Source organism: Hemicordylus capensis, chromosome 3, assembly GCF_027244095.1.
Source record: "Hemicordylus capensis ecotype Gifberg chromosome 3, rHemCap1.1.pri, whole genome shotgun sequence".
NCBI classification, from domain to species: domain Eukaryota; kingdom Metazoa; phylum Chordata; class Lepidosauria; order Squamata; family Cordylidae; genus Hemicordylus; species Hemicordylus capensis.
The window spans coordinates 343,250,486-343,261,179 of NC_069659.1; the positions used below are offsets into that span (position 1 = coordinate 343,250,486).

At 45.0% G+C, this 10,694-nt stretch overlaps 1 protein-coding gene across 1 annotated transcript; it reads right to left on the bottom strand.

Annotated features, from left to right (window-relative positions):
* Window positions 1–1,258: 1,258 nt before the first annotated feature.
* Window positions 1,259–10,659, bottom strand: LOC128351624 (uncharacterized). Its single transcript, XM_053311332.1, has 3 exons — window positions 10,416–10,659; window positions 4,344–6,092; window positions 1,259–1,325 (listed from the first exon to the last, which is right to left on the bottom strand). The coding sequence occupies exon 2, from the start codon at window positions 5,533–5,535 to the stop codon at window positions 4,381–4,383; it is 1,155 nt and encodes a 384-aa protein (XP_053167307.1). The 5' UTR covers window positions 5,536–6,092; window positions 10,416–10,659; the 3' UTR covers window positions 1,259–1,325; window positions 4,344–4,380.
* Between the last annotated feature and the right edge of the window lie 35 nt (window positions 10,660–10,694).

Consider the following 10,694-nt stretch of genomic DNA (forward strand, 5'->3'; position numbering starts at 1 on the left):
AAGGCTGCTCTCCCCACACACCTTGTAAAGCTTGCAAGAAGCATGAAAAGAAGTTGCTAACAAACTTCCCTGCCCCACTTTCAGAGCTTGTGAGTCTGGCTACACCACTAAGGCGCTACGCCGTGCACAACAGATACTGAGTGATGGTCTTCAGCACTGAACATCAGGGCCTTCCCCAGACAGCAGCTTTAATCCCGTGGTGGGATTAAGAGAGGTGAAATACTGTGCGTTACAGGGCATATTGGATATTTCAAATTTGCCCAAAAACCTGATGCAGAAAGTAGAATTTATTTTACCCTGGACATAAATTTGGCTAAGCACCAATGTGCCATGAAAAGCCTGAATTGTGTATGGAGTGCTCCCTGATAGCTCGCAGGGCCTTCAACATAAATCTGGACAATATGTGAACGCACACCTGCACTTGCAAAGTAAAATAGCTGTCTGGCAGTGCTCCAGGTGGTATTTATTTACTTATTTACTACCCCCCCCCCCCGTTCTACCCTGACAAAGGCACCCAAAGTGGTATACAATATTAAAAGAATCAAATAACAGATTAATAAAACGTTGTCTCCGGCTGTTGGTCTTTTTGGGAGCTGAGGACAAGAGCTCCCTGGCCTGGGTGCGTCCTTGGTAGGGAACAGCAACACTCTTTGCCCACTGGCTGGCCACTGTGTGAGGCAGAACGTTGGACTAGATGGGCCTTTGGCCTGGTCCAGCAGGGTTTTTCTTAAGTTTTAAAAGGGGGCTGGCTGGCCCCCATTAGGGGCATGGGGCAACTTGCCTCAGGCTATACCTTGGGTCACTCCTGTTTGGTTCTTCAGTGTGAGAGAATTTTTTCACTAGATGTACCCGTCAGTTCTCCCCAATAGAACAAACAGCAGCTTTAGGAGGGGCACAATTTTTACAGAGAAAACCATGCAGGAGTGTGACAAAAAGGGTTACTTGCGCTCTCCTGGGATATACCCTCAGTTAAGAGATTGTTCTAATCCAAATCAGGTTAAATCCCCCCTTCCACCTGGAATTTTTACAAAGAAGTAAAGAGGCATGAGATTTAATCTAGGTTGGCCCTAAATGTGGCCCTGTGTCTTGATTTGGAATAATCACATTTTCAAAACTTCCGTTGCAATGTGGCATCTTTCTCAAGCAAATATAACCAGTCTGTTTGATAATGTTTTCCCACTGATTAGAGGAATAAGTAACTAGGTATTTAGATCCTCAATGTAAATAATTCAAAAATTAAAATACACACACAGAAAACTGGGAGGGAATAATCTGAATTTTAAATGATGTTCCAGTGCTGAATGAGATCTTGAGTGTTCCTGGAGCTGTGAAGAAAAACATCATGGTTATTGCTGATTACTCTTAAACTAACACTTTCATGGCAGGAAAACTATTCTGTACATAAAACAGTAATGTGAACTCTTCTTGGATTTTGGCTCCAAATTTCTAACTCTACCAATACTAATTAAACCATAATGTTTAAATACTACAAAATAGTTGCCTATTTAGTGCCAGCTGTGTGTTAGGTGCTGTACAGAACACTGAAGAATCTAAGTGCACAGTCACATCCAACTGTCATCTTACACCAGTTTTAAGAGACCAGGATGAAGGGGAGGGCAGTGCGTTGGAAGCAGGAAGATAACTATTTATGGGAGCAGAAGCAAAAGGTGGACTAGTGTGGCCAGGAGAGATTTTGCTAAGGAATTGGAATTTTGAGATGGGGCTTAAAGGAGCAGGACAAGGTGGCCTATGTAAGAGGAGAGGCTTCTTTGAGGATCTGGAGCAGAATGCATAGCCAGGAGAGTGGAAGGAGGAATTAAAGAGAGCTGACAACAGATTAATTTGAGTGGAATGAAGAAGACGGTAGCCCCATTCACACATTACATTCATAAGTACAGGTGTCTATGCACATGGGCTTTTTGCAAATGGCTGTAGGTGTTGGTTGTCAAAGAGAATCTTGGTATGAGCCCTCTCCAATGCAGACCAGTAGTGTACAACTGAATGAGTGTGGTGAAAATGTGCAAAGAACTGTAGCATATGTACACTGTGCTCAGGTTATATGTCCTGTACATTGAACATAAGGTATGAATGGGGCGAACAGAGGTCCAGCTCTACTTAATGAGTTGCTGTGGCAGCTGCTGGAAAAACTGCTTACACTGGTGCAAACAGAAGTGCCTTCCACTCACAGAAGCAATGTTTAAGAGCCATCCCAGAGTACGGTAGGAGCCCCTCTTGGCTGAAAAGTAAGGTGTAAATATAATACATACAAAATGCATACTTCATTGTCTGATATGAACTTGATGTCACTAGGAGGTCAATCCATAGAGGGGGGTAATCACTGCATGGACCTCTGAGGTAAACTTATTTTGCCATTAATTCACGGTAGTCCTGTTCAAGCATTCTACAAATGAGTGCAGCGCAGCAGGGTAGAAGGGAATGGGAGCGTGCTGGGTAGCCAGCTCCCCAGTGTCAAGGCACTCAGTAGCCACACCCTCACTGGGCTGAAGGAGAATAGGGTGCATGGCTACAAAGCATGTTGGGGGCGGGGGTAGGGCTAGTCAACACATACCCCCATTCCCCCTATATGTGGCTGCACTGTACCCAGTTGTAGAATGCCTGAACAGAACGCACACTAGGGTGTGTCCCAGATACAGTGCACCTGAAATCTGCTCTGATGAGAGAATTTAAATTTAGCATGTGTGCTACCACATTGGGGGTGGGGGGTGGGGTCTGCAGATAACTTCTAATCTTATCAAGGCAAACTTTTGCCCTTTAAACACTGAAACACCAGAAGGTGTACTAGAGAAGCACCTCATTTGTTTTTCAACTCAAACAACTGAGGTGGGGAAAACAACCTTCATATGTTGGGGGTGGGAGGCACTGTTTTACAGTGGTTCTGCTCTTACCTCTCAGACAGATTCCAGATGGTGTGGATTGGAGACTGTTGCTCTTCAAAATCTGAGCTTAAGTATGGTATCCCCCAAGGCTCCGTACTTTCTCCAATGCTTTTTAACATCTACATGAAACCGCTTGGGAGACTAGAAGTGTGAGCACTGGAAGATCTTCCCCTTGGGATGGAGCTGCTCTGGGAAGAGCAGAAGGTTCCAGGTTCCCTCCCTGGCATCTCCAAGATAGGGCTGAGAGAGATTCCTGCCTGCAACCTTGGAGAAGCCGCTGCTAGTCTGTGAAGACAATACTGAGCTAGATAGACCAATGGTCTGACTCAGTATATGGCAGCTTCCTATGTTCCTATCATCAGGGGATTTGGAGCTGAGTGTTACCAGTATGCTGATAACACCCAGATCTACTTCTCCATGTCAACTTCTTCAGGAGCCGGCATATCCTCCCTAAATGCCTGTCTGGAAGCAGTAATGGGTTGGATGAGAGAGAATAAACTGAAGCTGAATCCAGATAAGACGGAGGTACTTATTGTACGGGATCAGAACTCTAGAGACGATCTTGATCTCCCTGTTCTAGATCGGGCCACACTTCCCCAAAAGGAACAGATTTGCATTCTGGGAGTACTTCTGGATCCACACCTCTCCCTGGTATCTCAGGATGAGGCGGTGGCCAGAGGGGCTTTCTATCAGCTTCGGCTAATATGCCAGCTGCATCCATTTCTTAAGATGAACGACCTCAAAACAGTGGTATATATGTTGGTAATCTCCAGACTTGGCTTCTGCAATGCGCTCTATGTGGGGCTGCCTTTGTATGTAGTCTGGAAGCTTCAGTTGGTACAGAATGTAGTGGCCAGGTTGGTCTCTGGGTCATCTCAGAGAGACCACATCACCCCTTTGTTGATAGAGTTACACTGGCTGCCAATAGGTTTTGGGGCAAAATACAAAGTGCTAGTCATAACTTATAAAGCCCTAAAGGGCTTAGGCCCTGGGTATCTAAGAGAACATCATCTTCATTATGAGCCCCACCGCCCATTGAGGTCGTCCGGAGAGATCCGTCTCCATTTGCCGCCAGCTCGGCTGATGGCCACACGGGGGCGGGCTTTCTCAGTTGCTGCCCCGAGACTGTGGAATGCGCTCCCTACTGAGATACAATCCTCCCCATCTCTGACAATTTTCAGAAAGCATTTGAAAACCCACCTCTTTATCCAAGCTTGTTCAGTTCTTTAAAATTTTAAGGTTTTAATTTGTGGATGATTTTTAAATTGTTAAATTGTTTTAAGTTTTTGTATATATTTTAACTTGTTGTATGCTATTGTTAACCACCCAGAGATGAAAGTTTGGGGTGGTGTACAAATATATATATATATATATATATATATATATATATATATATATATATATATATATAAAAAATAATATGGTATCCTATGCTCTTAAGCTTACCTGATATGATTGCAGAACAGTCATCAATGTTGCCCATTCAGAACTTGAGGGCCGCTCGAATGGCTTGACAAGCAGCCCTCTTAACCTCTAAAGCTCTCTCTGGCTGGCCTGACTGGTAGACAGCTACCTGAACTTGAACTTCTGGCTCCGTCCCATCATGGTCTAACAGCAAATCACAACAGAAGAACCCATCTAGCAAGCACCTCAGCCATCGCCGTGCCCTGGCCTCTTGTTCTGGGTCCAAACCTGGGTCTGGATCCACCTGAACAATGACCCCTACCAAGGCCACTGGGTTGTAGTAGATACAATTCTTCAGCTTGTGCAGCATTTCGGCCAGTCGATCCAGTTGGTCCCAAGACTTCAAGAACGGAGCTCTGCACAGGAAGAAGATAAGCTGGGAATAGATTCTCTCTTGTTGCCTGGAACAACCAGTTTCACTTAGCGGTTGAGGCCTCTCGGGTCTTGGGCTAGTTGCTTGATCACAGCAGATCACAGAGCTGGTCACGTGAAAAGCTGGTATCGGGAATTTGGCAAACACTTCCTGACGGAACTCTTCCACTACGGCCTGGCTTTGCAGCTCCCCAAGCAAGTGCACGTTGCCTCCCATCATAAACTGAAGGGTCACAAATTCCAGCTCCAGCTTCTCCTCATGGGGAAGGTCAGATCTGGCAACAACTGCCAACAGATCTCTGACTAGTTTTAGGCCTGCTTCTTGGCCTTGGCTTTCCTGCTCTGACATCTTCCTCTGGCCCTGGCCTGTTCCAGCTGGCTCTGTGACTTCTTCCCAGGATCTTCCTGCCTGCTTCAAGATCATCTTCTGGGTTCCTGTAGTCCACCCTGTGAACACATTTTGGCTAGCTCCAACTTGCTCAACATTCCTGATCAGGGCTTCTGCAGACTGCTCCAAAAGTTCTTCCTGCCCTCCTTGAACCTGGTCCTTGATCTTTGGCCTAGCTCCTCCAGCCACATTGATAACAAACTCATGATACCTTCCTGTCTCCTCTGAGAGTTCCTGCTGAGCTGCTCCATCCAGCTCGGTGATCTCTTCTTGTGGTCCTTCTGCCTGCTCTAGAATATTCTCCTCCTCCAGCCCTGCTATCTGCTCCTCAGTCAACTCCCTGATGATGATGTTCTCCTCAGCATCCGTCTCTTGTTCTGTTACCTCCTCTTCGATTTCTCCCTCCTGATCCATTCCCCTTAGCCTCCTTCCTCCCCCTCTTCATTTCCCCAGATCCTCCCAGCTCTGGCTGACTTCTTGTTGCCTAGATCAGTAGGCTCCCTTGTGTCACAATACGCATTGACCTGACTCATTCAACACTTGTTGACTTGGACTCAGGTTATCCTTGTATAATCTCCTGCTAACTGGGCAGAGGCCTCCTTTTAAAGTGGAGGCTCTCTTATATTTAGTATGGCAGGGCAAGAGCAAAATGTCCCTATTTGCCTTCCTTCCAGTGCCTATTGCCAGTATCTCCCTTGTATTTTCTTTTTTTGATGGTGATGAGCCCCTTTGGGACAGGGAAACATCTTCTCATCATTCCTTTTGCAATGTAAACTTTTGAACCTTTTTTGTTGAAAAGAGGAACACAGGAAGCTGCCTTATACAGAGTTAGGCCATTGGTCCATCTAGCTCAGTACTGTCTACAACTTCTAGCAGCTTTCTAAGGTTTTAGGCAGGAGGGCTATTGTCTGGAAACTATCTTTTATAGACAATATTTATACTCCATTGTTCATTTTAAAAAGTTCAAGGGGCTGTCCAAAGAAAACCATAAAATTATTGTTAAAGTACAACAGCCAACATGTTGTGCAAGGCAATACTGGTATTTCCAACCCACTGGGCTTCAACACAAGCCCACCTTTCTTTCTCTCCTTCACTTGTTCATGTCTGTTTTGCTTAATAACATCTAGCTTGAAGAACAGTTTTGGGGAACTCAAAAACTTGCTTAGTATTTTGTGACATCCTGCTTGGATCTAACACATACAGGTGAAACTCAAAAAATTAGAATATCGTGTAAAAGTTCATTAATTTCAGTAATGCAAATTAAAAGGTGAAACTGATATATGAGATAGACGCATTACATGCAAAGCGAGATAAGTCAAGCCTTAATTTGTTATAATTGTGATGATCATGGTGTTCAGCTCATGAGAACCCCAAATCCACAATCCCAGAAAATTAGAATATTGTGAAAAGGTTCAACGGTCTAGGCTCCAGGTGTCCCACTCCAATCAGCTAATCAACCCATAACACCTGCAAAGGGTCCCTTAGCCTTTAAATGGTCTCTCAGTCTGGTTCATTAGGAATCACAATCATGGGAAAGACTGCTGACTTGACAGTTGTGCAGAAAACCATCATTGACACCCTCCATAAGGAGGGAAAGCCTCAAAAGGTAATTGCAAAAGAAGTTGGATGTTCCCAAAGTGCTGTATCAAAGCACATTAATAGAAAGTTATGTGGAAGGGGAAAGTGTGGAAGAAAAAGGTGCACAAGCAGCAGGGATGACCGCAGCCTGGAGAGGATTGTCAGGAAAAGGCCATTCAAAAGTGTTGGGGACTTTCACAAGGAGTGGACTGAGGCTGGAGTTAGTGCAGCAAGAGCCACCACACACAGACGGATCCTGGACATGGGCTTCAAATGTCGTATTCCTCTTGTCAAGCCGCTCCTGAACAACAAACAAGGTCAGAAGCGTCTTACCTGGGCTCAAGAAAAAAAGAACTGGTCTGTTGCTCAGTGGTCCAAAGTCCTCTTTTCTGATGAGAGCAACTTTTGCATCTCATTTGGAAACCAAGGACCCAGAGTCTGGAGGAAGAATGGAGAGGCACACAATGCAAGATGCTTGAAGTCCAGGTGAAGTTTCAACAGTCTGTGTTGATTTGGGGAGCCATGTCATCTGCTGGTGTTGGTCCACTGTGCTTCATTAAGTCCAGAGTCAACGCAGCTGTCTATCAGGAGATTTTGGAGCACTTCATGCTTCCTTCCGCAGACGAGCTGTATGGGGATGCTGACTTCATTTTCCAGCAGGACTTGGCACCTGCCCACACTGCCAAAAGTACCAAAACCTGGTTCAATGACCATGGGATTACTGTGCTTGATTGGCCAGCAAACTCGCCTGACCTGAACCCCATAGAGAATCTATGGGGCATTGCCAAGAGAAGGATGAGAGACATGAGACCAAACAATGCAGAAGAGCTGAAGGCCGCTACTGAAGCATCCTGGTCTTCCACAACACCTCAGCAGTGCTACAGGCTGATAGCATCCATGCCACGCCGCATTGAGGCAGTAATTGCTGCAAAAGGGGCCCAAACCAAGTACTGAATACATATGCATGCTTATACTTTTCAGAGGTCCGATATTGTTCTATTTACAATCCTTGTTTTATTGGTTTCATGTAATATTCTAATTTTCTGAGATTGTGGATTTGGGGTTTTCATGAGCTGTACGCCATGATCATCACAATTATAACAAATTAAGGCTTGACTTATCTCGCTTTGCATGTAATGCGTCTATCTCATATATCAGTTTCACCTTTTAATTTGCATTACTGAAATTAATGAACTTTTGCACGATATTCTAATTTTTCGAGTTTCACCTGTATATAATAGATCAGGTTTCATAAAATTGCCTCACTAGCAAGAGAGTCAACAAAGCAAGTAACTGATATGTTTTCTAAAAATGCAGGGAGGAGTTACTACTACTTTGTCCTGGTAGCCCTGGGTGTATCCTGAAATCAGTGTTTGGTACCCAGTGAGGGTGAATCAAATTAATAATGTGCCAGCCTCAACCCTTCCTAGTGATAGTGGATATACCCTAAGTTACACATGCATTGGCTACATCCAGATTGGAGAACTGCAATGTGCTTTACCTGAACCAGTTCAGAAGCTGTAGTTGGTGCAAAATACTGCCACTCAAATGATAGTATGAATGCAGCAGCATGCTAATATAACTCCCATGTTGTATGATACAGCTTGTATATAATATAACATGTATCGGCTGCACTAGTTACCAGTTTGCTTTTGAGCTCAATTTAATGTGCTGGGTGGTTTAACCTTTAAAACCCAACACAACTGGGACTAGGCTTTCCCCAATCATTTGCGAGGAGTTTCATCTGAACCCACCAACAGGGAGTTGGTCTTGAGGTAGTAAACATGACTTGTCCCCTTAGCTAAGCAGGGTCTGCCCTGGTTGCATATGAATGGGAGACTAGAAGTGTGAGCACTGCAAGATATTCCCCTTAGGGGATAGAGCCGCTCTGCAATGAGAAGGTTCCAAGTTCCCTCCCTGGCTTCTCCAAGATAGGGCTGAGAGAGATTCCTGCCTGCAACCTTGGAGAAGCCGCTGCCAGTCTGGGTAGGGAATACTGAGCTAGATGAACCAATGGTCTGACTCATTATATGGTAGCTGCCTATGTCCCTATGATTGAAGTTAAAACCAGGGCTCCACACTTCTTGATGGGGGGAGTGCAAAAGACAAACTTAGCCGAAGGCACCAAAAGCCCTAGGGCCAGCACTGTGTCTGAATAGGGCTACACAAAAACATGTGCACAATGTACAGGAACCTATACACAGTGTATACGTTTATTATTATTTATTTAATTTCAATATCGCCCTTCCAAAAATGGCTCAGAGCGGTTCACATTAAAACACTAAAATAAATTAACTGTTAAAATAGAAAAATGTAAAATAAAATAAAATAAAACCATTACTAAAACAAAAGTTTTTAAAACCAGGCCAAACCTTTACAGTTTAAAAACCCTGGAAGACCAGGTCAAACAGATAGGTCTTAAGGGCTCTCTTGAAGGCCAATAATGAACTCAGATTACGGATTTCTGCTGGGAGTGTATTCCACAGCCCAGGAGAACCTACAGAGAACACCCGCCTCTGAGTCGCCACCAGACATGTTGGTGGCAACTGAAGAAGGACCTCCTCAGATGACCTTAATATGCCGTGGGGATCATTCCGAAGATGGCACTCTCTAAGATAACGAAGCCATTCAGGGTTTTTATTTATTTATTGTTAAATTTATATACCGCCTTTTGTTAAAGCAATCCCAAGGCGGTTTACAGCAAAAAAAATTAACACAAGATGGTAAAAAAAGACAATTAAAATATTAAGTGGGGAAAAAAATATTAAACAAATCTGATTTTTAAAAAATTAATTTAAAACAAAAGCATAAAAGCAATAAAAACTATAAAGAGCAGCAGCAGAGAATCAAATAAATGCCTGGGCAAAAAGCCAAGATTTTACACTTTTTCTAAAAGCTGTGATGGAGACCAAGGAGCAAATAGCCACTGGGAGAGCATTCCAGAGTCTATAAAGGTAATAACCAGCACTTTGTATTTTGCCGGAAACATATCAGCCGCTAGTGCAGCTGTTTCAAAACAGGCATAATATGGTCTCTCCGGGTTGCCCTGGAGACCAATCCAGCTGCCACATTTTGAACTAACTGAAGTAACATAATGTCCAGCTAGGGCTACACAAAGAGCTGGTTTGGATTAACATCCGCCAACACACATGTTTAGCATAGAGTCATGCCAAGAATGTGGCCACCTGCATGTCACTAAAGGATGTCCTGACATGCTATCAGGAGTTCCTTTAATCTTGTGAGCAGGATGTTCCCACCTGAACATGTGTACTAGCAGATGCTTGTCCGAATCGGCTCAAAAGCATGGACGTCTACTGTAGGGATGTGCACCAACAGGTTCAGAGGCCCTTTTATGGGCCTCCAAACAGGTTCGAACCTTGGCTGGCTTGAGCGTTGGACACAGGGTGGAGTAGTTGCTCTAAGGGCGGGGGAGCATGCACCCCACCCCACGTTTCCCCCACTGGTGCACGTTTCCCTGAAAGCCTATTGGAGCATCAGGGAGGTACACTGCTGCCCCAACGGGCTTTCAGGGAAATGTGCGCATGCTGGTGGGGGAAATGCAGCGGGGTATGTGTGTGCATGGTCCCCCACCCTTAAAGCCACCTTCCCCGGCCATCAAACTGACCCCCACCGGTTCCATGCACATTCCTAGTCTATACAAGTACAAGCAACTCCAGGGTTACATTTTTAAAAACACAAACATTTGTAGACCTGACCTGCACAATGAAAGTTTCCGACAGGGCTCCAGTCGCCTTGGCAACCCTCGGGTCATGTACGGGCCTTTCTTAAAATCCCCGGATGGGCCTAATACAGACCCTTGCAGAGTGGGTCCTCATGTACTGTTTTGAAGGTTTTGCAAACCGCCTGGAGGGCGTTTCAACGAAAGGCGGCATAAAAAGACGTGACAAAGCAATCATGACACGGGCAGACGAGGAGGACTTCCGAAAGGGCTGCTTGGGGGCGGGAGCACTCGCTGAGGGGCGGGCGCGCGCGCA

Bases quoted from the DNA above. Each gene is read 5' to 3' on its own strand.
- LOC128351624 (XM_053311332.1), bottom strand. From the start codon at position 5,535: ATGGATCAGGAGGGAGAAATCGAAGAGGAGGTAACAGAACAAGAGACG.